A 27,657-nucleotide genomic window follows, 5' to 3' on the forward strand; every position below is an offset into this window, starting at 1 on the left:
AAATGGTTAAATCAACAATGCACTGTGGAAGTTGTGGGTTGTTGTGACATCTTGAGTGATTTCTTCTGGATAAGTTGTTAAGAGATGTTTTTTGATCTCTCCAAACCAAGCATATGTGGTGTGGTGATAAGACTGAATTTAATTACCATATAAACTGATAATGTAGGATATTGTACAGCCTATGGATATTTCATAGTGAAAGCAACCAAATGCAGTCCAGTGTTAAATAGAGAATCCACAGCCGTCTTTACTTGTTTCTCACAAGATCTGGCAACGGGTGTTTCACCTCGTGTTGGATTGTGGGAAGAGTGCCGCTCACCATCATGGCGGATATATTTGGTGATTCGTTATTCAGCGTGTTTGACGATGACCAGCCTTCCACCAGCAGAAAGACTCCCTCTGTGGCTTCAGACAGCGGGTACTTTGTTTAGGTTACTTTCGGTTAAGTTTAATGTTCGACGTAAATCGTGGTAGAGTGTGGTTGTCCTGGCAACAGGATCGTGAACGCATCGTCGTGTGTTTGTTAGTAGCAACAGGCTGCAAAACCACATTTAATTGATGTTATAAAGCCAATAAAAGTTCAAATTCACCCTTAGAAGGTGCTATATATTATTATGATACTCAAAGTTATAGGACAAGTCGTGAGAAGTATTTTTTAAAGCCTGTCATTTTCCCCTAAGCACTTTAAATTTAAACGATAAGATCTCATGATAAATGCAAACCGATTGTTACAAATATTTACTTTTACATCTAATGTAAACACGTTGTTTATTATCTTTAAATGAATTGTTTTCAGTTGTTGTAACTAAGTGCAATGTTTTCTAAGTTGGGTTACTTGACTTTAAATTTGCGTTTACTTTTCCATTATTTATTTATAGTTTTGCGTTAAATCACTGATTTGATGTTTTCTTTCATACTAGTTCGTTTATAAATACAAGCATAAAGAACAAGAATCCAAACCTGTGTCACATGACCCCAAGTGGAAGAATCACAATCTCTTGAATTGGACCTGGACCATATCAGAATTGTACAACTGCACAAGATTTTTGGAAATGCCATTACACATGGTCTGATATGACATTTCACGCTATGGTTATATCAGGATTATTTCAGATCAAATAAAATTCAATCATGAGAAACATTTGGGATTTTTGGACTCTTTTAAAATCATTGTTGAATCAAATTGGGTTTGTTTACTTGTGTTCATTTATTTGCCCAATAACTGTTTGTCTCTTTGTCTTTGTTTCCTGCAGGAAAGCTGTCAGTAAAAATGAAAGTGATGTTGTCAAGACCAAGAGACAGGCAGAAAGTGATCCTGCAGAGGAGGTGGTGCTTGAAAAGAGACTTAAATATGAAACGGTATCCACTAATGACCTAAAGTGAGTTTAAATACAATACACATTCGTCTGTTGATGATGTTACTGTGCTTTTATAATGTATGTCGAGATCTCAGCTTTACTTTTTATTTTTCAAAGTGTGAGTTATTGCATGACTACTTAATCATGTACGCCATGAGTAATTTAATTTGCTGAGCTGCATCAGAATATGATTTAAAATTTTCCACATTTGATTTCCAGTCTTGCAGAATTTATGCCCCAAGTTAAGGTGGAGCAAGTTGAAACTGTGGATGGATGCTCCCATGAGGTAAAGAAAGTTAAATTAAAGTGTGTTTCCCCCCAGCAGTACAGACAGCGGAGTAGATGTTAGTATTTGCTGGTGTCAGTCACTCAGACATGCATCTTTTTACTTGAGCCATATATATAATATTCATTTGTATTGGCCTGATTGTCACCACACATGGTATATGCATTACACACTGTGACCACATGAAATGTAAGAAATCTATTGATTTTTGTGGTCAAAAAGTGAATATCACTGAGCCCTACATTGTAAAACTGTGTGAGTACAGTAATGTCTTTTTTAACTGCCCAAATGTCACTAAACATGGTATGTGTGTAAGGTATATTGGCCCCCAAGAACCCTATTGATTTCAGGGTCATAGGTCAAAAATACCCAAAATGTAATTTGTAAATGGTCAAGATCACTAAATTATACTTTGGAAAATCCTTCTGCAAAAAAAAAAAAAAAATTGTCTGTGGTAGCTTATCAGTGTTTAGCCAGGGCATTGTGAGTTAATGCAGACTACGTGCTTCTATAGTCTTATTCATTACTGCCATCTGTCTTTCCCCAACAGGTTGCTCTGCCGGCTGGAGATGAATATAAACCACTGAAGCCTCGAGTAGGGAAAGCAGCTAAGGTATTAGAGCTTCTACATCAGTAAATGTACTTGTCTACTTGTAAAATAGCTTTCTAAAGGTAGTGCAGTACAATGTCAAGGAATCTTTAAAACGTGCAATGGTTTCAGTTTGTTCTCTCCCCTCATTTCCTTTAATATATTGCCTTCAGGTTTCATAAAACTTAGAAAGTAATTTAATGTTTTAGTCCTTTCTCTGTTTCTGCAGGGCTGTCCACGTGTAGACTTTATTTGGATGGGCAAGCCAGGTTTATTAACAGCCACCAAAAAATGTTTGGCATCAGATTTTGGCCTTTGAAAAAGTATAAATTCTACCCACAAACAAAATTTAAGGGTTAGCGTATATAGGAATCACCCTGTCTGTCCAGGAGCATTCTAACTAACTAATAACTCTTAAGTGAATTTCATTGAGTGGTAGCACATGGAAAATAACTCTGGTTTCAGGGGGTGATTAAAAAGTAAGTCCGTTCGGCTGCTCCCATTTTTGCACTCGGGGTTGCCACAAAAAATCCAAGGTGGATCTGCATGTTGAATTGGCACACGTTTTACACCAGATGCCCTTCCTGATGTAACTCCACATTACATGGAGAAATGTAGCAGGGGTGGGTTTTGAACCGGGGGCTTTTTGCACTGAAACCAGGTGCACTAACCACTTGGCCGTGATAATTGGACTTTAAAAAAATCCACTGATATATGCAAGCAAATACTATAGCATTGTTGTAGGTATTATTTATGATCTTGCAACTCTCGTTATTTTTTTAATCTCTCTGTGACTGTTGTCATCCATGATTGATTAACTAGTGAACACACAGGTAACATTCCTAGTGAACTCCATCTACTACACCAGCTTCCATCCGTGAGCTAAAGTTCAAGTATCTATGAACCCCTGAGCAGAAAATTGGCACTCGTTAAGTGGGGGAAAGAATGAGAAAGTGAGTCTGGAATAAAACAAAACAACAACAAAAAATGGATAAAATGTGTGATCAGTGTTTTGTCAGTATTGCAAATGTGAGATTCACATGAAAATTCAATAAGGTATATCTTATATATTATATTCCAATTCTAAAGTGGAACTATGCTAGTATACTAAGGTATATCTAAAAAGGAAGAGTAAAATAGAAGAGTAGAAAAGAGTAGGGTAGAGCCACTTAGGTGCCTGGTCTTGAGAACCAGGGATGGTAGGTTGAAAAGCTTTTTTATCCTATGGGAACTCTCCCTACCCACCCAAGCGGCTCACATGCGCAAGTAATCATCGCTGAGTGATCTCCAAAACTGCAACCAAACTTAACAAATGCTGCGTCCTTCTTGAGTGCAAACATTGTTTGAAAGTAGCATAAGCACAGTTAAAATTAGCTGCTCATTAAGAAAGCAGCAGTGTGGCTCAGTTATTGCTGACAGAATGAGGGATGATGTAAAACTGATGTACACTCTTAAATTTGACTTGCTTTCTTGTTTTACAGGAGTATCCTTTCATTCTTGACCCGTTTCAGCGTGAGGCCATCTTATGCATTGATAACAACCAGTCTGTGCTCGTGTCTGCGCACACGTCTGCTGGCAAGACTGTTTGTGCTGAGTGAGTATCGATGAAACATGGAAATGCTGGAGTGTGCAGGTCTCAGTGTATAGGCAGGCCAGAGGAGGTTTTTTTTTTTTTTTATGTGTGTGATATTATTACCTAATTAAGATGTTCACTGTGGCTTGAAGAGTGATAGACATGCACACTGAAGGTTTCTGCACACACACAGCTGTCAGTGAAATAAGCGTATAACGGGAAAACTAAATGGTTCTGTTTTGCAAATTGTTGATGGGATAAAGTCGAGTCTGCACGTACATTCCCACACATTTTACCCTCAGCTTACGAGAACCATTTGAAAGTTTTTCACACGCTATTTATTTGTTTGGGTCAACAAATAAATAGCTTTGCTTGTGTGACTCCTTGTCACAGTCAGTCAAGATGGCCAACAATTTGAATGAGACCACAGTATTGCAATATTGTGAAATCTTGGAACTTGTTGCCTCATTGATCTGAAGTAATTCAGTTTGAAGGAGCGTATCTGTGATGCTTCACTGTCATCTTGTAGATACGCCATTGCACTGGCCCTCAGGGAGAAGCAGAGAGTTATATTCACCAGCCCCATAAAAGCCCTCTCCAATCAGAAGTACAGAGAGATGTATGAAGAGTTTCAGGATGTGGGGCTGATGACCGGAGATGTCACCATCAACCCTACGGCCTCCTGCCTTGTCATGACAACAGAGGTGTGGTTCATTGATGTGTGAGAGATCAGTAAACCACATTTATAGCCATTGACTTGTTTAGATTTGTTAATCTGATGTGTTTTTGGCAAAGTTTGCAGCTGCTGTGAACAGGCGGAAGTGGGCAGTTATAGTTTTGCATTAAAGTGTTCCCTTCCAGATTCTGAGGAGCATGCTGTACCGAGGCTCTGACATTATGAGGGAAGTGGCCTGGGTCATTTTCGATGAGATCCATTACATGAGAGATGCAGGTATGTGTAAAAAGTGTAAAAAAAAAACAAAAAAAAAACAGCACAGACAGGATACTTACGAAGCTGTAATCATTCTGCTTTGGGATTTGTGTGTGTGTGTGTGTGTGTGTGAAAATGTGTAAAAAGGTCTCTTTTGTTCCCAAGTTGAATCCCTGAACCTCTTGTTTTTTTGTTTGTTTGTTTTTTTTAATGCCCTGAGTTCAAAACTTTTAAGTAACATGCAAATGTGAACCAGTAAAAATTACAGCCAAAGATTCTGAGTGAGAATAATATGAGCGAAGCGGCGTGAAGTTCACTCATGGTACAGGGCACTTCCTAAACAGGAAGTGCCAAATTTCAAATCCACAGTAAAACAGGAAATGTTCAAATGTCAAACACTTCCTGGATTGACAGATGAGATCGTGGGGACTCAGTGGCAAGCTCACACTCAAACAGGAAGTGCCAAATTTTCAGTCACAGTGAAACAGTAAATGTCAAATGTTGAACACATTTGCCATGCTAATGCTCCCCTGAAGCATTTACTCAGAATAAAGTCTGAAGGACCTAAATGACATGGTGAGATGCTGATGAGCCTCACACAGGAGTGTAAGACGAAGAACGCCAGTGTTTTGGGTTTTAGTTGGACCAACTGGAATGAGATCGTCTCATCACCGACTAGGCAATCGAGTTCTACCAGGTTTTTCCAGACAGGCGAAGCCTGAAGCTGCTGAAGAATCAGAGCATAAATGTGAATGCACTCTTGTGGAAACACACTGGCTTTTGATTTGACTTCCGCTTGTGATACTCCAGGTTCTAATGTGTTTAAAGAATTGTCCTCTGAACATTTGTTTAATAACACAAGTGGGAATTTTTGCAACTTTTCCTGTGATAATGCTCACAGTCAGCACATTGTTTGTGCACACATTAGCATGTATGTTGCTTGTTGACATGAGAAAGAAAAATCCATTCTTGGTCCACGCCCCGCTGCTCATCTGTGTTTCATATACAGTGAGGAAAATAAGTATTTGAACACCCTGCAATTTTGAAGTTTTCCCACTTAGAAATCATGGAGGGGTCTGAAATTTTCATCTTAGGTGCATGTTCACTGTGAGAGACATAATCTAAAAAAAAAAATCCGGAAATCACAATGTATGATTTTTAAATAATTTATTTGTATGTTACTGCTGCAAATAAGTATTTGAACACCTGTGAAAATCATTGTTAATATTTGGTATAGTAGTCTTTGTCTGCAATTACAGAGGTTTCCTGTAGTTTTTCACCAGGTTTGCACACGCTGCAGCAGGGATTTTGGTCCACTCCTCCGTACAGATCTTCTCTAGATCTTTCAGGTTTGGAGTTTCAGCTCCTTCCAATGATTTTCTGTTGAGTTCAGGTCTGGACTGAGGGAAGGAGATTGTTTGCCAAAATCTCGCAATATATGACCCCATCCATCCTCCCTTCAATACGGTGCAGTCATCCTGTCCCCTTTGCAGAAGAGCACCCCCAGAGTATGATGTTTCCACCCCCATGCTTCACGGTTGGGATGGTTTTCTTGGGGTTGTTCTCATCCTCTAAACATGGAAAGTGGAGTTGATTCCAAAAAGCTTTTATTTTGGTCTCATTTGACCACATGACCTTCTCCCATGCTTCCTCTGGATCATCCAGATGGTCACTGGTGAACTTCAAACGGGCCTGGACATGTGCTGGCTTGAGCAGGGGGACCTTGCTGCCCTGCAGGATTTTAAACCATGACAGCATCATGTGTTACTAATGTAATCTTTGTGACTGTGGTCCCAGCTTTCTTCAGGTCATTGACCAGGTCCTCCTGTGTAGTTCTGAGCTTTCTCAGAATCATCCTTACCCCACAAATTGAGATCTTGCATGGAATCCCAGACCGAGGGAGATTGACAGCCATCTTGTGTTTCTTCCACTTTCTAATAAATAATCATAACAGTTGTCTTCTACCAAGCTGCTTGCCTGTTGTCCTGTAGTCCATCCCAGCCTTGTGCAGGTCTACAGTTTTGTCCCTGGTGTTCTTAGACAGCTCTTTGGTCTTGGCTATGAGCCAGAATTCTTGCTGGTTGGTAGGTGTTCAAATACTTATTTGCAGCAGTAACAGACAAATGAATTATTAAAAAATTCATACATTGTGATTTCTGGATTTTTCTTTTTAGATTATGTCTCTCACAGTGGACAAGCACCTAAGATGAACATTTCAGACCCCTCCATTATTTCTAAGTGGGAGAACTTGCAAAATCACAGGGTGTTCAAATACTTATTTTCCTCACTGTAAATTGCAATTTAGGTTTTTGAGCAATTGTGGTGAGACACAAGACAACCACCCAGCAGACAGTGGTATGTGGTAAATAAAACGTCTTTGCTAGAGGTAATGACATGGAAGCCAGTGGGAATCTGAAATATTCAAGAATTTCTTGCTCTAGTTGTACACCAAATTTTATTGATTTGTCTTTGACCCATGTCTTACCCCTCCAGCGAGTCTGATTTTTTTTTTTTTTTTTTTTTTTTTGTGGAATATTGACCAACCAACTACAGCTGGTGAAATAATTACCTCTGTGGGAAGTATGACTTTAAAGAATGAGGAGAAAGTAGCATTTTTTTTTAAATAATACAAACAAAAAAGTTTGTCATTTTTTTACTTAAATGATTCTTTGGTGATGGCTAACTTTCTGTGAGTAGAATAATTGCAGGGTTCTAGCTAGCGCAAACTTGCGTTACGGCCCGTTACGCTATAATTTTGGACCATTACGCTTATTTTCAATACAGCGTCTGTAATCAACCGTTTCTGCAGCGTGACTCCAGTTTGAGGTGTGAATCAATGAAGCAATGCTTCGATTCAATGGCTTGTGGCTCTTCAGAAGCGGTAAGTCCGCTTCTTAACCCCTCTGAAAGCCATTGAAATATCATGAGTCACTTTTGTGTGGATTAAAGTCACTAACTGGGACTCTTGTCTTGTTGCAGTCGAGAAACGAGAATCGTCCTTCGTTCCATTGTCACAGCTCCAAACGCTGCGCGGCTCTCTGCTGAGACAGAGTCTGGTCAGAATTAATAACTTCAAAACGAATTGCCGCTTTAAATAAAATGACACCTCTGACAAACGTTGCAATACAGACAATAAACTACAATCGAGTAAAGCATTTTTTCTTCCCAAAATGAGACGTCCTGCATTCTTTATAAACCTGACATGCAGCTGCAAGAGCTGAGCTCACATATGGAAAGACATTCATGCCAATAATAATGTCTGAAAGGAAATGCTTTTGACAAAAACTAACAGATTTTATTTCTGTTTGTCTCCAGAGATCAAGGATCCACCATGTAGAGTTTATTATGTCCAGAGTTTGATCCAGTAACCAATTTCATATTTATTTACTTTAAGACTCAATAAAATGTTGTTCAATTTCAATTTAATCATCTTATACAGCACCAAATTACAACAAAAGTCATCTCAAGGTGCCTCACATAGAACAGTTCAACATAAAAAAAAAATAAAAAATAAAAAAATCAAATACCTAATTAAAAACAGAAGTAAAAGAATAAAACATAACAAAATAAAAACTACTCATAAGAAAGAGAATAAAATAGGTTTTAAGTCTTGACTTAAAAATGTCCACGGACTCCGACTGCCTCACTGAGGACCATGTACTGGCTAACCCAGAATGAGATTGCCCATTCAACAAACTTCCCCAGCCTTCTGGACATGATGAAGGGACTTGGGCTGTTGTACCTGGCTTTTCCCCTTTGGGTACCCCTAGAATGGCCAGTTTTTAGCTTGAATTTTCAAAAGCGTGCCCCCCCCCCCCACCCACCCCGGTCGCTTTGCTCCCTCGACATTACCACTATGCTAAAATTTTATCCTAGCTACAACCCTGATTTGTTTCATCTCTATTAGTAACTGTTGATTTGTGTGTCTTCCAGAGCGTGGTGTGGTGTGGGAGGAAACCATCATTCTTCTTCCTGATAATGTACATTATGTCTTCCTGTCTGCCACCATTCCCAATGCCAGGCAGTTTGCAGAATGGATCTGCCACCTACATAAACAGGTCAGTATGTGCAAACATTTTTTTAATAAGTTCTGTACCGAACACTGTTATTTGTACTTATTAGGCTAATGAAGACAGGTACTGATGCCTTGCTGGTAATACCTGAAGCTTATTAACTTTTCTTGTGTAGTCTTTGATAAGAGGACTTTACAGATTGTAGGCTTGTTTATTGAAATATAGTAAGTCAAAAGAAACCTCTGTGAGTTTGTTGCTTATCCTCTGTGCTCAGAGGGGCACTTATCTGTCTGAGATGTTTGTGGGGATCACGTTTCTTGGTGTTTTTCCTCTCTGTTTACATTATTAATCAGGGATTTCTGTCTCACTTGTCTCTTAGCCATGCCACGTTGTGTACACAGATTACCGTCCCACTCCACTGCAACACTACATCTTCCCAGCAGGGGGTGATGGACTCCACCTGGTGGTTGATGAGAATGTAATAACTCTCAGGCACTACACTCGCTGTCACTTATTAAACAGTTGAATGATTAATGTTCCATTAATCACATACAAATGAGAGTACTACATGCATCCACTAGGATCAGTTTTTACAGGATAGTATGGTTCTTATCTCTACACTTTTCTTCAGGGAGACTTCAGAGAAGACAATTTCAACACAGCGATGCAGGTGCTGAGAGACACCGGTGATTCCGGGGGAGGCAGCGGAGGGGGCAAGTGGGATCCAAGAGGGCGGAAAGGAGGCACTAAAGGTTTGCATGTTTAAAATGATAAATGGTGAGAGAGCCTCACATGTGGTGATAATGATGCTTTAACATGTGGTTTCTCCAGGCCCTTCCAGTGTGTTTAAGATTGTGAAGATGATCATGGAGAGGAACTTCCAGCCTGTCATCATTTTCAGCTTTAGCAAGAAGGAGTGTGAGGTCTACGCTCTGCAGGTGGCCAAACTGGATTTCAACAGGGGTATGTGCATCAAGGCTGTAGATCATTATTGGAATGGAGAGTTGCAACATGACGCCAGAGAATATGTAAAAAAAAAATAAGACACTGATCTCTCTTTCCCTGCGTGCTTATATTGTCGTTTTTGCATCCTAAAGTGATTGTTGTATTCAGAACCACAACATCACTTTTTAGGTCTCACTGTGGTGCAGGAGCAATGGGTTCCATCAGCGTGTGAATGTGGAACCTTAAACATGCACTTACTTGAATCAAATTGGGGTATCACACATTGTGCGTCAACTATTTTGTTAAGATGAGGTCAGGGTGGATTCAAGTGTCAGTACCTGAATGCCTGTCCCTCTGGTCACTTCAAGATGGTTCTCTTGATCTTGTCTTGTTTCTGCAAAGATTAGGTCAAGTTAAAGCTAGAGTCTGCAAAAACAAAGCATTGCCTTCATCAAGGAGGATTATTTTTTTTGGTTGGTCTGTCTAGATTTTAGCAGTAGTGCTCAAAGTTTCGACCAGTCTCCACACAAACTTGGCAGTGAAGCAGATAAGTATGATTTCTGGCTAGAATTGTTCACTTGGTGATGCAAGCATCAAATTTGACATGAATATTCTTCATAAATCAGTGTTTGAGAAAACAGTGCTGGCCACTTGAAAATCCAATATGTTGGCCAGGTAGGGGTCAATGAAGAATTACACAGGGGTCAAAATCTATAAATGATCCAATCATATTGAAAAGTATAACACATTATTTGTCTGATCATAAATATTCCAAAAAGGTATAGTTTGGACTATCTGTCTGACTGTTATGGGGTAAAAACAGCAAGAATGGTGACAAAGGTCAGTTTCAGTTTGTATAGGGGTCAAAAGATAAAGTTGCATCAATTTGTGTAAAATGTGATGCAAATTATTGGTTGAGTTAATAGGGTTTTAAAAAGGAATAGTTTGCACCATGCGTCATGCTCAGTTGTCACGTTACAGGGTAACATCTGTCACATGCCATAGAATCCAGTGGACTTCGACATTGTTTGACATTTACTTTGCAAACCAAGCATTCAACACAGTCAGAACTATTCCATTTATTAATCCTATTAGTTCAACCAATAATTTGCACCACATTTTACCAAAATTGGGGCAACTTTAACTTTTGACTCCTCTACAAACTGAAATTGACCTTTGTCACCATTCCTGCTGTTTTTACCCCATAACTCCAGAACATTCAGTCATAGATCATCCAAACTATACCGTTTTGCAATCTTTGTGACCAGACACATAATGTGGTATAGCTTTCAATATGATTGGAGCATTTTTAGATTTTGACCCCTGAGCAATTCTTCATTGACCCCTACCTGGCTGCCATATTGGATTTTCAAGTGGCCAGCACTTTTTCCTCCAACACTAATTTATGAAGAACATTCATGTCAAATCTGATGCTTGCATCACCAAGTGAAGGATTGTTTATCTGCTGCACTATGGTAGAAACATTGATCTAATCAAGAAGAAGAACCTGCTAAATTGTGGTACTACAATAGTTGGATTGATCCAGAATATATGTTGTGAATTCCCCCCTTTTACTTTCTGAAATGGGGTGTTTGTCTCCAAAGATATGTACTAATATAAATTAAATTTTTTAGTCATGCATATGTTAGTGTGAATACCAATGTAAACATTGAAAATTGGTCAATGTAGTCATAGAACTGTAACAAGTTGTCAGTAAGCTGTGGATTCAGGATTGGCACACCAGTCTCTGTCAAGACATTCACCCAGATCAAGACTATGCATTGGTTGCATCTGGTATGCTGCTAAAGGTGCCCTGACACTTGTAGGACTTTGATCCGTGCACTTGCACGCACGTCATCTGTGACGATCCCACCAGCTGTGTTCCCAGTTGGACGCAGCACGTTGTTCCACCGGCTGCCACGTGCTCTGCGCTGGACGCTGCATATATAAAATAATTATTTCGTAGCAGATTAATCATTTTCTCTGCAAGTTGGCTTTTGAAACTGGCTCTAATCGCTTCCTGAATCACAGAGGACCGCTCCAGCTAGGGCTGTTCGTGCGCACGCGTGCACTCAGCAAGCTGGAGAAAGCCTTTGCAGCCGTCTAAAAAGGTAATTATTTTTCATGTTTACATTGTAATGGCTTGGTAAAACAGTTGCATGTTCTTTCCTTCTTGTGTGCGGCTGTAAAAGTATGTTTATGACAGATTTAACATCTTGTTTTAATCGTTCAGACGACCTGCGCTCTGATGTGCTGCGCTGACGCAATCACTCGCTCTGTTCACTTCTTCTTCACTCAACTTGACGAGCTGCAGGTAGTGTTGGCGAGCAGATCGCACCACGTTGCACAACATTTATGTGTGAAAGGTTTTTTTTTTTTTTTTGAGCATTTCAAAATTCTGTTTGTGCAGTTGCACGCACCGGCGCCCCACTCACGTTCAGGCTACACCCGTTAAAGATGAGTTCACTCTCCTGCACAACACAGTGCATGCAAGTGTCAGGACACCTTAAAGTAGCAATGCACAGCTGAGCATGCATTCTGGTGGTAATGTGCACTCTCCAGTGAATTAATTTAGTTGTTTCAAAGCAGATAGTATCTTTGTAGGATAAAGTTCTAGTTATTTTGGGTATGATAAAGCTAAAGCGTTTTGGCTATGATATTCTATTCTTGGAGTCAACTCCAGCTTGTTGTATACTTTCATTTCATGTTTGTTCTCTTATATATTTTGTGCCTTGTTTTATCGAAGTGCTAAAATGTCAGCTTGATGTACTGTATTTTGTTAGTTAAACTGAAACTGCTTAGTGGTGCTCTTGGTGGGGGGGGGGGTGTATTCCTCAAAGGCCAAATTAAGATATCCAGCAGTCTTAACAGAGCTTAGTCTGTGAACCCTGGTTTAATATGTTTCACATTGGTCAGGCCAAGAACGTGTGACTGGGTCAAGTTAGGTGCAAGTAATCCAGATAGAAGCACATTCACAGCTTTCTTCAAAAGACCATGACATGACAGAATGACATGACATGACAGAATAAGTCCTGTAGATCCTGAGACCCATTGGTGCCCGAGCTTATTCCTGGATTCTGTATTGAGAAGTAGATGAGAATCTGTCTCTCCCCCTTGCCGGGGTGATGGCCCATTTCCTTCAACAGCAGGAAATGGGGCTTTTAACCTGAGTGTTGCTGTTGTTCAGTTGTATCGTGTATTTATATTCATTATGTTACAAGTCTGCTTTGAGTCTTACTTGTGACATGAAGTGGTTTGTGTGGTTGTAGCTTTATTCTAATCTGTATTTATGAGTAGACCATAGCCTTTGCTTATACTTTGGAGGTTTTTGCCCTGGTCTAAGCCTACTCTTCTCTGTACTAGGACTTTATAGTTCAACTAACAGTACATTTTTGCCTCAAAATATAAATACTCTGACTCTGGAGAGCACCGTGTTTCTACTACTGACACACAAGATGGAACATGTCCTAGAATGGCCTCATGAATAAAGATAGGTCTGTGACTAAGCTTTCATGTGGGCAGAGATGGACAGAATTAGCCAACCAGGAATACAGTGCAATATGATCATCATTATGGGATGGGATACAAAAATTCTTAATGGCACCAATGAAGACTGATTTACAAAGTGTCGTTCTGTCGTGTAAATGTTGAGTAATATAATTCATTTTTAAGAACAAGTACAATATTTTTCCGAGTGTAAGTTGCACCATTGTGCACTTGTGCATTGCAGAATAAGTGAAACTTATTTGTTTTGTGTAATAGCAGCTATTTAATTTGGGATTTTTGTGCATTGTTGTAGTGTACTTTTTATTATTTGCATTTAATCTTTCACCATAGGAATTTAGTGCTTTGATTCCTGGGAAAGCCATGTATAAATAAGTGGTATTTTTAATAACGAGCATGTGATTTGTCACTGTATAAGTTATACCTGTGTCTAAGTGGCAGTACCTCCCAAACTAGAAAAAATTGGGTGCATTTCTGATTTCTTGGCACTCCCATTTTTATTCTCTTTCTTATGAATAGTTTTTATTTTTATTTGTTTTATTCTTCTGTTTTTATTTATGTATTTGAATTTTTTTTAAATTCATTTTTAATTATTTATTCAATTTTATGTTGACTTGTTTTATGTAAGGCACCTTGAGACGGCATTGCTGTGATTTGGCGCATTATAAGCTAATTAAATTATGTGTACCTGTTAAACAGTTACTGTATGTGTTTCTGCCGTAGGGGCTGATACTAAAATTTAGGCACAGTGGAGAGGTGTTGAGGATCTACTGTTTGTTTGTTTTTTAACTCTACTAGTGTGTGAAATGCAGAAACCCATTTGCTTCAACATAGTAGGCAGACAGTGACCTTCCATCTAATTTGACATTCTCTTATCATTTTGAATGTTAATATAGCTTCAAAAACTTTGTATTTGGTGGCTTGGAAGAGGATGCATGATGGTCTAAGTGGTCAGTTATTTGATTTTTATTTTCTTTTTTTAGATCATTTTGAATTAAATCCCATTTGATTTTACGCAGTGTCAAACCAAACAAATAACTATAAAAGATGTGGCCTTCAGCTCCGATACAATGTAGTGTTCGTTTTGCACTGTACGTTGATATTCTGTAATTGTAGAAATAGCCAACAGATTCGTTGATTATGTGAGATGCACATCTGATTTGGTATGAGACCATGTTATTATGTATGGTACTGTATGTTTTCTTTGTTCCAGATGAGGAGAAACGCCTGGTGGAGGAGGTGTTCAACAACGCAATAGACTGTCTTTCAGATGAAGACAAAAAGCTCCCTCAGGTGAGCAGGGCTGAATATTCTTACATATGTTCACAGTTGAGTGATATGTTTGAAACAAATTAATCGGCTTGGAGTATTGCTTCAACATATAGTGTTTGTCTGTATGACTGTTTGCCCGTTGTCATTACTGCTGTGTCTTCTGGCAAAAATAGCACCCCCCAGTGCTAAAAGGCGCTATGCTGTGTTTTTGAATCCACCACTGCCACCCTTCTTTTCTCATGAACTCCAGACATTTTCTGAAAAATCTGGTTTGGATATTGTCCGGCGTTGTCATAACAGACAGTAGCACATGGTTCGTGTTAGGCTTGTACAGATACAGATTCTTTATTGTCGTTGTAACAAGTACAACGAAAAGTAAAGTGCAAACCTTTTAGTGCAAATATGAACCTGAGTAAACCACACACAGATTTGAAAGGTCTGGGGAAGAAAAGAAAATAAACATAAAATTTAACAGAATGAAAAAGGTATGTCCAGAGCACAAAAAAAAAAAAGAGTATATAGTCGCAAAAAAAAGAGAAAAGTATGTACAGAACTGTGGATATTTTAGTGGCAGTGGATATTGCACATTAACAAATATTGCACTCATTTCAAGTGTGGCATGTGCGCCATGTATTTGGTTCCAGTGGCATTCAAAGCCAACAGCAGTTGGGTAGAAACTGTTTTTCATTCTATTTGTACTTGCTTTAATGGCCCTGCACTGTCTGCCTGATGGCTGCAGCTCAAACAGAGTGTGTCCAGGGTGGGATGAGTCCTTTAGGATGGTGGTGGCTCTCCTGAGACAGTCAGAGCCATGATGGTCTCCAAGTGTGGGTAGAGGCCACTCGGTGATCTTTTCTGCCATTTTGGTACCCCTCTGGAGCGTTCTCCTGTTTGCCACCATGCAGTTGGCAAACTACGTTTGCCAGAGGCAGTATGTGATGATGCTGTCCATGGTAGAGCAGGAAAAAGACATGAGCAATCTCTGGTTTGTTATTTTTCCTGAGGATTCTCAGAAAGTGGAGTCTTTGCTGTGCCTTCTTTACCAAGTGTGTGGTGTTTCTGTCCCAGGTCAGTCCTCACCCACTGAAAACAGACTGGCAAGAGTGTAAGGAAGATAGAGCATGATATACAGAGGATATGCTCTGGAAATACTTGAATTGGTCAGTTTTGGTCTCGGTTATTAAGGCCCTGTCACACCTTGACAATTTAGCCAGCGTATGCCAACCGTATTCAGAAACGCTGGCATAACTCCAATGAGTTAAGGGTAAGTTGTTTTTTTTTCTTCTCCTTTATAACTTAAGAGCACGTTGAAATACACTGAAACTTGCTGATGTCCGTTCTAATAAGCTGAGCTCCTCAAAAAATTTTGGGCATGCTGAAAATTTTAAACGCATAGCAGCATGTGACTCATACGTCCCGCACATGCAACATAAGCTGTAGGTAAGTTATGTTTTTGTTGGCAGACGTTTCTTGTAATTTACTCATGAGTCTAAATCCGTCCATTAATGCTGGCCACTAATTGGCTGAAACCTGCAGTCCTCATGCGGAACGACTGTTTCATTTACATACGGAGTAAATCTGACTTGTTCATTTCAGTCCAATTCACCATCACAGATGGACATGAATCCACATAAAGCTTCTGATTTTTGGCGCTTTCAACATCTAAAGAGACAGCACACCATTCATTCACGGCAGCGTTTACCACAGCCAGTCCACTCATCAGCATTCTGTACACAATGAAAATGGTCCACCAAGTTAAAAAATAACGTAATGTTAAATTACTCTGTTTCTGACACGCACCACACCGTGCGGTACCAACCCGAACCACCCGGCATACACTGGTTTATCGTCAAGGTGTGACAGCTGCATTAATTTATTAGACGTGTGGCAGCGTGCACCAGAGGTTTTAATATGGTCGGCATACGCAGGTTAAATTGTCAAGGTGTGGCAGGCCTTTACTGAGAGAAATTCATGAATCTTGTATCCCATTTGATATTTTCATTGCACTTTTTGTAACTGGCCCTTCTTCTCTATCAAATGTTTGTATTGTTATGAATTTGTACCAGTTGCATGATAGAAACATCATCACGCCCACTCATTTGCAGGGATTGGGTGTGTTCAATGAATGTCATGTGGGCTTTGGTCTACGGAGCTGCAGTAGGTCTATTTAATGTCCACTCAATGATTTGAACATTTGTGTTCTCACTTACAGCTCCTACACAGTTTAATTTGAATGCATTTGTGAAGAAGCCTTGTAACTGTCTTGATGTAAATGCCTGCAACACTACTTGAACACTGCTCTTGATACAAGTGTACTCATGTTTTAAATACAAGCCCAGTTGAGGAACTGGCTTTTTATTGGCTCTATTCCAAGAGCAAATCCATTGACATGTCAAACTGACACTTTAGGCATTTAGTTTCTTCCTGTTTGGTACTGATGACATTGACTACACAAATAGGGCCATGACCTCTCAAATGATGTGTCCTTGTGGAATGTCAGGTGGAACATGTGCTGCCACTGTTGAAGAGAGGGATAGGAATCCACCATGGAGGCCTGCTGCCTATCCTGAAAGAAACTATAGAAATCCTTTTTTCTGAAGGGCTGCTCAAGGTAGGAGACACACATATTCTGTCTAATCTGGCCAGAGCAGCTCACATATCTGAGCATCAAATCACTTCTTTAGTTATGTGCTGTAGCTTTAATTTTTCCCCAGATTAATATTGATTGACATATACAGTTTATGTTTAATTATTATGAATATACATAAACAGCAGCTTTATATTATCCAGTCAACAGACACGTAAATGGTGTGATTGGAAACAAGGAAGAGGGAAAGTGACAGACTGAGTCTTTTCCTTGAAAAGCCAAAAATGAATCTGGATGGAGGCCCATGGGCCAAAAGGAAATATTTATTTTGTGTTAATTACATGCAATTACAATTAAATGCATTATATATTGTAGAAATGTATTCTAAATGTAAATTAAAGTTTCATCATGATAAAAGCACTTGAATTGAGTTTGCTTAATAGAAATTTACTGATTCCTGAGAGATTGCAAAGGCGGGCCAAATGTGGATCACAAGCCCCACATTGGACAGCCCTAATTGTAGTAAAGTTGTTGAACTGAATAGAGTCAACATAAGTTGTAGCTGTTGCTGTTATGCCATAGACTGCAGAGACATGAGGGATATCTACCAGAATGGAATCATTTCAGTTTGTAGACGAATAACCGAGCCATATTAAAATTGGTTGAATGTAGAGAAGACTCTGTTTTAATGTCTGTTATTCTTCATGCAGGCCTTGTTTGCCACAGAGACATTTGCAATGGGCATCAACATGCCAGCACGCACCGTGCTTTTTACCAGCGCACGGAAGTTTGATGGCAAGAATCACCGCTTTGTAAGAACACACATTTACAGTATCACATGTGTTCCTGTGATAGTGGTTGCTATCCTGTTGGTTATTAGCAGTTTCAGAGACACCATGTTTAGTTTAATAGAGGAAGCACACACCCTTCCTGCAGTGTACAGATCACACAGTCATGTAGATCTGAGAAATAACTGAGCTGTGCCCACATAATACACAGAAGAGACAGTGTCTTCATTCAGTTGAATTGAACGTCTAGTCCAAACATTTTCTTCATTATTTCATAAGAACAGAACAGAACGGCTAAAGTGCACATCACAGTATGTTGTGTTTTAAAGTTGCAGTTGCTGTGTTTAATAGCTCTATTCACCTAAGATGGAAGTAATACTGAAGTTTGTTGTAATTAGTTGTAGAGTGTGATAAACGTCATTCTGTGAACGGAACACTTGCACATCTTCTGGTTTTGCCCGACACTATATAACTTTTGGGTGATTCTTGAAACATAGTCAACATTTTCAGCTCCGTTATGACCTGGCAATTTTTGGATGCTCTGCTGCTGTCCATCATTCAAATGGAAATACTGTGCTTGTGTAAATTTAACACATGAAAATTTGGGGCTGTTTTTTGGCACAGTGTTCTATTACTAAGTAATGGTGGGGACCTTGACCTGTCTGTTTTATATATATATATATATATATATATATATATACTCAACAAAAATATAAACGCAACACTTTTGGTTTTGCTCCCATTTTGTATGAGATGAACTCAAAGATCTAAAACTCTTTCCACATACACAATATCACCATTTCCCTCAAATATTGTTCACAAACCAGTCTAAATCTGTGATAGTGAGCACTTCTCCTTTGCTGAGATAATCCATCCCACCTCACAGGTGTGCCATATCAAGATGCTGATTAGACACCATGATTAGTGCACAGGTGTGCCTTAGACTGCCCACAATAAAAGGCCACTCTGAAAGGTGCAGTTTTATCACACAGCACAATGCCACAGATGTCGCAAGATTTGAGGGAGCATGCAATTGGCATGCTGACAGCAGGAATGTCAACCAGAGCTGTTGCTCGCGTATTGAATGTTCATTTCTCTACCATAAGCCGTCTCCAAAGGCGTTTCAGAGAATTTGGCAGTACATCCAACCAGCCTCACAACCGCAGACCACGTGTAACCACACCAGCCCAGGACCTCCACATCCAGCATGTTCACCTCCAAGATCATCTGAGACCAGCCACTCGGACAGCTGCTGAAACAATCGGTTTGCATAACCAAAGAATTTCTGCACAAACTGTCAGAAACCGTCTCAGGGAAGCTCATCTGCATGCTCGTCGTCCTCATCGGGGTCTCGACCTGACTCCAGTTCATCGTCGTAACCGACTTGAGTGGGCAAATGCTCACATTCGCTGGTGTTTGGCACGTTGGAGAGGTGTTCTCTTCACGGATGATGCCAAGGAGATGTGTTGCACTGCATGAGGCAAATGGTGGTCACACCAGATACTGACTGGTATCCCCCCCAATAAAACAAAACTGCACCTTTCAGAGTGGCCTTTTATTGTGGGCAGTCTAAGGCACACCTGTGCACTAATCATGGTGTCTAATCAGCATCTTGATATGGCACACCTGTGAGGTGGGATGGATTATCTCAGCAAAGGAGAAGTGCTCACTATCACAGATTTAGACTGGTTTGTGAACAATATTTGAGGGAAATGGTGATATTGTGTATGTGGAAAGAGTTTTAGATCTTTGAGTTCATCTCATACAAAATGGGAGCAAAACCAAAAGTGTTGCATTTATATTTTTGTTGAGTATATATATATATAAATATACACGAGGTCTGTCCATAAAGTAGCGTACCTTTTTATTTTTTTTTAAACTATATGGATTTGATTCATATGTTTTCACGTCAGACAAGCTTGAACCCTTGTGCGCATGTGTGAGTTTTTCCACGCCTGTCGGTGACATCATTCGCCTGTGAGCACACCTTGTGGAAGGAGTGGTCCCGCCCCGTCTTCGGATTTTCATTGTCTGGAAATGGCGGAATGAAAAGGACTTTTTTTCCATCAGAATTTTTTCAGAAGCTGTTAGAGACTGGCACCTGGAAACCATTCGAAAAATGTATCTGGCTTTCGGTGAAAAGTTTACAGGCTTCACAGAGAATAAGGTCTGGTAGTACAGCTTTAAGGACGCTCAGCGCGCCGCGCTCCGAACTGCGACGACACGGCACAAGCCACCGGACCATTTCTGAGCTGATGGCTCTGTGGATACGAGAACGTCGTGTGCTCTTTCTCTGGTTATCACAAGAGCTGGACATCAGCCATTTTCCGGCATATTTCACTTTTAACAAGAGATTTTCTCATGGAAAGCCACGTGGAGGCTTCGCGTGTCACAACTGATTCGCTTTGGAAGCGAGACAAAGGAACACCTCCGTTTCGGCGTGTCAGAGGACAAGTTTGGACATGTCCAGCTCTCCACAATTTCACTGATACTTACTGGACTGGTAAGCATTGAAAGCCGAGATAGACATGTCATTATATCACTATATCACAGTATCACCCAAGTCATCCAGACGCATACATTTTTAACTTATGGTTCAGATTTTAACCTACTCATTTTGGACAAGTTATTTAAAATAGTCATGCCTGAAGTTTTATAAAGTGAAAATATCAGATATATGTTTTCGTTTTAAAGTAATGTCCTAATTTTTAAGGTTTTGTGAGCACATGCTGTGCCCGGTAGCAATGCATTATGGGTAGCATAGGGTAATCTCAGACGTTCAGGACAAATGCATTTCAGACACTCTGTTCAGGCTCCATGGACAACAGCTTTAAACTCTAGTGCCTAAAACTCTCGTGAATATATTCTCTGGGTTTATAGACGTTATTGTATTTCGTTTGTTAAATTCCACGCATCTTAAATGTAGCAGACACGGATTATCTGGAATTTTGTTCGGCAAGTTTTCAAGGCCGCTACTGCCATCTACTGGCCAGTAGTGTTCATGGCAGTATTCGCCCCAAGTACTAAGCGTCTGGGTACCAGTAGATGGCAGTGTTCTATTTATTTTGACCCGGTTATCAGATGGTGGTCAAATCAACTTTTTGGCTTTGCAAATGGCTTTTTTTTTTTTTTTTTTTTTTTTTTTTTTTACAAATTAAGTTTAAAAACAACAACAACAAAAAAAAATTACAAGACAACTCTGCGGTTGGATGCTTGTAGCTCTTCAGCAGCAGGAGGTGGTCGTGAAATGTTAAAGCTTGTTACTCCACTACACGATGCAGGATGCGCGATTAATCTGAAACTCGGCCCAAAATTCTCGCACAAATGAAAAATCATCTGAAAAATGGCCAAAACATGCACAGTGTAAAGCCAACATTTATGTGTCAAGATAAGGCTTTTCAGAACTGACCAATTGTTAACCTTGTCCTTTGTTTCATCTATGTTTTTATTATTTATTATTGCATTTTAACCTGTGAAGTGCTTTGTGACTTATGTCTGTGAAAGGCACTATATAAATAAATTTTACTTACTTACTTACTAATATTGAGTGCACGTTTTACAACATCATAAAACGTGCGCACGGCACTAATAAAACGTGCGCACATTCTCTCCACATGCAAAACATTTTGTGATGACACTTCCAGGGCTCCGTAAAAATGGAATATTTTACAAAAGCACATTTATCTTTAAACCGACACACGTCACATTAACGTGTTGGTTTACATAATGAATGACTGAACCAATCAGTGTTTAGCAGAGGCACTTTTACCCAGAATGCTTTGTGTTCTGTGTTTGTTACAAAACCTCAGAATTAGTGCATTATTCAACATTAAAAGATATGTTATATTTTAACTTTGTACAAATGACAGAATTGACATTAATGGAGTTATTCTATCAGTATTTTCACAAAACCAAAAGTTAGTATGACTTTATTTGTCAAGACCTCCACCTGACCGGAGCATTATGATTAGTAGAGAGCTGATTTTGTGGGTGCTCTCAGGATTTTTCTGTGCAGCTTCCTACAGGGGGCAGCATGGTCGAACATGGAAATATTGGCTCATTCTTTGTGTCTTTTGTCGCTTTTGATGCTTTCAAAAGCAATCGTGTTAAAAGTCAATTTCAGCTTCTTAGTAATTGCAAATGTACCAGAGACAATACTGGAATTTATCGATTATCTGTAACTTCTGATACATTTTTGGGTGGTTTATCGGTTTATCTTTATCAAAGATAACTTTTCAGGTATCTGATTATCTGTTATCGAAGTTATTTTTTTGGTTATCTGTGCCCACCACTATATATATATATATATATATATATATATATATATATATATATATATATATATAAAACCACCTCCGTGTTGGTCTCACAGGACGGCTTTGAGATGGCTTTCAGACAGCTGTCGGTGGGTTTTCAGTCGTGTGACTATCCGAAAAATTGTGGATGAGCCTGGACATGCCAGAACATGTCCTGTGAGGCTTCATCACGACGTTGCTTTGCGCCATGCAGCACCGCCGTGACGCGCGGAATTCCTCCGCTCCTCTTTCCATGGCGTGTGTCAGTCAGAGAGCTGCGTGTCAGTCAGAGAGCTGCGTGTCGTCAGAGCGAGCTGCAAAAAGTTTGTACCTGAGTTTTCAGAGGTGGTGTTTGTAGTTGCCATCTGCCACGCCGGTGTTTGCCAACCCGGACAGTGGGAATACCACCTCAACCGGCAACTTAGCCCCGCGACTGGACAGCAACAACGTCCGAGGCCCAACGTGGTGAATTCACTGAGGCCGCGCGCTGCGTTATTAAAGCCGCGCGTCACGAGTGCCGCTTCCCCGAGGCCTCGTGCAGCCACCGCGGATCCATCAGCGTGGAAACACCGAGGCCGCGCGGCACCAGCGCACTGCAGATCCATCCCGGTCACAAACAACGCAGGCTGTTAACATCGGCGATCGACAAGCTGCTCATAAGCCGACCATGGGGCCTAAGAAGGTTCTGACAGCGGAGGAAGGTGACGATATTAAAAAATCTCTGGACTTTCTATCAGAGGAGATTTCTGTTGTGAAGCAGCAACAGAAATCAATCATGGATCTGGTGGAGGAGGTGAAGGCATTACGGCTCCAGAACGCCGAGAAAGACCGGCATCTGGTGCAGCTGGAAAATAGAGTGGCTGAATTGGAGCAGTACACCAGAATTAACGACGTCATCATCACAGGTCTTCACATCAAACCACGGTCCTACGCACGGGCGGTAACAGATGAGAGCGGAGGGGAGCCCAGTGAACAGGAGGTCAGCTCTGTGGAAAAACAGGTTGCTGATTTCCTCCTATCTAAAGGTATAGAAATGGATTTAAATAACATTGAAGCGTGCCACCCTCTGCCCTGGAGAAATGACGGTGATAAACGAACCGTCATCATGAGATTCATCAACAGAAAACACAAAACAGCACTGTTAAAACAAGGAAGAAAACTGAAAGGGACAAATGTATTCATCAATGAACATCTCACCAAACGGAATGCCGACATCGCCAGGAAAGCACGCTTCGTAAAGAAACAGGGAAAAATCCAGCACACATGGACTTCAAACTGTAAAATATTCATCAAACTGAACGGATCACCTGAACAAGCAAAGGTTATGGCAATAAGGAACATCGAGGAGCTGGACAAATATGAACAATAGGTATGAGGACTCAAACACATCACAGCACCATGATGCAGACTGGAGCAACCCACTCATCCACATCATCTACACCCGGAGACAAGAGAGACATAATGACTAAGGATAATGATCTGTTTATTTCTGCCCAGGAGCTCTGTCTAGATACATTTAATTATAATAACTCTGCTAACCACCCCTTCGAATCTGAAAATGATCCTGATACCTTTTTCAGTGAGAATATTGTGAGACAGTGCAAATATTTTACAGAAGAACAACTCAAAAATTATAAAATCAATGATGAAGATTTTTCAATTATACATTTCAACAGCAGAAGTCTTTCTCGTAATCTGTCCACTATTAATGATTGTTTGAAAACATCCAAAAAACGTTTTTCAGTTATTGCAATTTCAGAAACATGGTTAAATGAGGATAATAAAGATCTGGTATATCTTGATGGTTATGAATTGTTCCTGGTTAATAGGCAGACGAGAAGGGGCGGAGGTGTTGCATTGTTTGTAAGGTCAGATTATAACTGTAAACTCATTAACAACATGTCATTTACAGTGGACAACATCATGGAATGTGTTACCATAGAAATTACATCTATAAACTCCAAAAACATAGTTGTTAGTTGCATTTACAGAGCTCCTGGGACAAATATTGACACCTTTGAAGACATTATCTTAGGAATGTACAACAAAATCAACAGAAATAAGCATTTATTTGTCTGTGGAGATTTCAATATAGATTTTTTTTAAACCCTCACAATCATCCACAAATTACCTCATTTATAAACACCTTGTACTGTTTAGGACTGTTTCCAACCATTATTCATCCTAGCAGAATAACTATGGATACAACAACTCTCATTGACAATATTTTAACTAACGTTATATCCGGTAATCTTAGTGGGGGACTACTGGTCAGTGATATCAGTGATCACTTGCCAGTTTTCTCAGTCTTTGCATTGGAGGGTTGTTGTATGTATCGAAGCAATATCAAATTCATGAGTAGAAAAGTAACACCTGAAACAATTGATAATTTAAGGGAGGATTTATCAAGTCAGAATTGGTCAGATGTTTTTGTTGATGATGTTGACAGGTCATATGATGCTTTCATTTCCATTTTTTCCAGTTTGTATAATAAACACTGTCCATTTGTTGACAAAATATATAGAAATCAATATAGCAACAAACCATGGATAACTAAGGGACTTCAGAGGGCATGTAAAAAGAAAAACGTACTATATAAACAATTCATAAAACTACGAACTAAGGAAGCTGAAAGTAAGTATAAAACATATAAGAAGTTAATCAATATCATGAGACTCAGTAAAAAAACATATTATAATGAGTTACTTGTCAAAAATAGAAATAACATCAAAAACACATGGAACATATTAAATGAAATAGTAAAAAAGAATAGAGTAACTAGAGATTATCCTTCATTTTTTCAGAGTAACAACTACATCACGATTGATAACGACGAGTCTATTGCTGAACACTTTAATGAATACTTTGTTAATGTGGGTAAAAATCTTGCCAGTAAAATTGACTCATCAACTAATAACTTCTGGGTAAATAATTCAACGTTTAACAAATCTGTTTCAATGTTCATTGGTGGTACTCATGAAAGGGAACTACTTGATCTGGTTCATGGTTCAAAAAGTAAGAAATCGACTGATTTTAATAATTTGGATATGGCTTTATTAAAAAAGTTATTGATTGTATAGTAAAACCGTTCAATTATATTTGCAATATGTCACTAAGTACTGGTAAATTTCCTTCTCAAATGAAAATAGCCAAAGTAATTCCTCTGTTTAAAACTGGTGACAAACACACATTTTCTAATTATAGACCTATATCACTCCTGCCACAATTTTCCAAAATTTTGGAAAAAATATTTGCTAAAAGATTAAATGATTATTTACTGAAGTATAACATCATTTGTGAAGAACAGTATGGATTCAGAAGGTCTCGAACTACATCACATGCTTTGATGGACTTTGTGGAAAGTATAGCAACTGCAATTGACAATAAACAATACACAATAGGTGTTTTTTTTTATTTACAGAAAGCGTTTGACACAATTAACCATGGAATACTATTAAGAAAACTGCAGAAATATGGAATCAGAGGTCTGGCATATGAATGGATAGCTAGTTATTTACAAGGCAGATTTCAGTATGTTCAATTCAGTAATACAAATTCTGAACTCAGGGATGTCACATGTGGGGTGCCGCAGGGCTCAGTGCTGGGTCCTTTGTTGTTTATAATCTATATAAATGATATAAGTTGGGTGTCGAGTTCACTGAGATGTGTCCTTTTTGCGGATGATACAACTGTGTTCTGTAGCGGTGAAAATCTTGAACAGCTTCTGGACATAGGGGAGAAAGAACTGGAAAATTTAAGGTTTGGTTTGATGCTAATAAGTTGTCACTCAACCTTGGGAAAACTAAATGTATTATATTTGGAAATAAACAGGCACCCAAATGTAAACATTTAACTATAAACAATAAGGAAATTGGGTTAGTAACAGAGAATAAATTTTTAGGTATTATAATTGATAATAAACTTAGCTGGAAACCACATATAAATTATGTGAAATCAAAATAGTCAAAAACTATAGCCATTTTGTATAAAGCCAAAGACCTACTGCCGCAAGAAGGGTTACTTACTTTATATCATTCTCTGATGGTACCATATATGACATATTGTGTTGAGTCATGGGGAAACACTTACAAATCAAATACCAATCCAATATTCCTTTTGCAAAAACGAGCCTTACGAATCATCTGCAATAAACAATATCGTGAACCAACTCATTCTCTATTTGTGTCTTTAAATTTATTAAAATTCATTGATTTGGTCGATTACATTACAATTCAAACTTTATTTCGAGCGAAAAACCAAGCCTTACCGAGACATGTCCAGAGTCTGTTCCGATTGAGGGAATCCAGATATAGTTTAAGAGGTTGTGCAATTTTTATGAAACCACTAGTAAGAACAAATGTAAAGGGTTTTTGTGTGTCTGTGGTTGGGGTGAGGAAATGGAACAAATGTTCAACAGAGGTTAGAATGAGTAGTACCTTAGTGAGATTTAAGAAACTACTCAAAAAGAACATTATGTCTAAGTATCATAAAGAAGCAAATATAATTTGATTTATATGGAATGTTCAATTTATAAGTGGGACTTATTGTATATTTGAATGTGTGGGTATGTATATGCGTATGTAGATATATAGATATGGGTAGGTGTATATGTATATAAGTGACTGTGTATATGTATGTATATATTTATGTTTGTAAAGTATATACGTATGTATATAGGTATATATGGCACAGCCCAAGCAGAGGGTCACCCCCAAGAGCCTGGTCTGCTTGAGGTTTCTTCCTTATAGGGAGTTTTTCCTCACCACAGTTGCCTAGTGCTTGCTCTGGGGGTTGGTAAGGTTAGTCCTTACTGGCGTAAAGTGCCTTGATTCGACTTTCTTGTGATCTGGTACTATATAAATATAATTATAAGTGAATAGTATATTGATGTGTATGTCTGTGTCGACATGTAGTAGTGAATTTATATTTATGTAAATATGACTGATTAGAATTGTTGGACTTGTACTAGCAGGGGTGGGCGCTAATAAGCTTTGCTTCAGCCCACACCCTTTCGGACTCACTAGTTTTGTCTCTGTTTGTTTGTGGAATTGTTCAGTTTTTTCTATTTGAATATTTTGTGTGCCGAATAAAAAAACTTTGTCACTTTGTCACAAAAACTCCTGTAACAGTGGAATGTGCCGTTCATTTCCAAACTGGTCACTGTGTTTTATCCGGGACGTCGTCTGACTAACACAGGAATTGCGGAAGACGTGGACATCAGCACTTTTTCGGCACATTGAGACAGACGTGCGGAGGAATTCCGTGATGAAGCCTCACCCCATAAAATCGTCCCTGAAAGCCATCTGAATTTTCCGAATGGTGTCCACCTGGAGGTCTCTCACAGTTTCTGGAAAAAATTGATGCAGCAAAGCTCCAAATCGTTCAGACATTTATTTGCAATAAAAATCCGACGAGAGGGGTGACCACTGCTCACACAAAGCCTGCTCACAGGCGAATGATGCAACCGACAGGCGTGAAAAAACTCATGCATGCACACGAAGGTTCAAGCTTGGCTG

General features: G+C 39.3%; 1 protein-coding gene across 1 annotated transcript in view; it reads left to right on the forward strand.

Annotated features, from left to right (window-relative positions):
* The first annotated feature begins 285 nt into the window (after positions 1-285).
* mtrex (Mtr4 exosome RNA helicase) overlaps positions 286-27,657 on the forward strand; it is a 44,109-nt gene continuing 16,737 nt past the window's right edge. The window contains exons 1-14 of the mRNA XM_034192437.1: positions 286-418; positions 1,254-1,379; positions 1,578-1,644; positions 2,195-2,257; positions 3,715-3,827; positions 4,336-4,510; positions 4,668-4,758; positions 8,671-8,795; positions 9,130-9,228; positions 9,382-9,502; positions 9,582-9,713; positions 14,413-14,492; positions 16,972-17,082; positions 17,769-17,870. Coding sequence (XP_034048328.1) covers positions 324-418; positions 1,254-1,379; positions 1,578-1,644; positions 2,195-2,257; positions 3,715-3,827; positions 4,336-4,510; positions 4,668-4,758; positions 8,671-8,795; positions 9,130-9,228; positions 9,382-9,502; positions 9,582-9,713; positions 14,413-14,492; positions 16,972-17,082; positions 17,769-17,870 — 1,500 coding nt within the window. The 5' untranslated portion in view covers positions 286-323. The remainder of the gene's footprint in view (positions 419-1,253; positions 1,380-1,577; positions 1,645-2,194; positions 2,258-3,714; positions 3,828-4,335; positions 4,511-4,667; positions 4,759-8,670; positions 8,796-9,129; positions 9,229-9,381; positions 9,503-9,581; positions 9,714-14,412; positions 14,493-16,971; positions 17,083-17,768; positions 17,871-27,657) is intronic.

Source organism: Thalassophryne amazonica, chromosome 17 (assembly GCF_902500255.1).
Source record: "Thalassophryne amazonica chromosome 17, fThaAma1.1, whole genome shotgun sequence".
Taxonomy (NCBI): Eukaryota; Metazoa; Chordata; class Actinopteri; order Batrachoidiformes; family Batrachoididae; genus Thalassophryne; species Thalassophryne amazonica.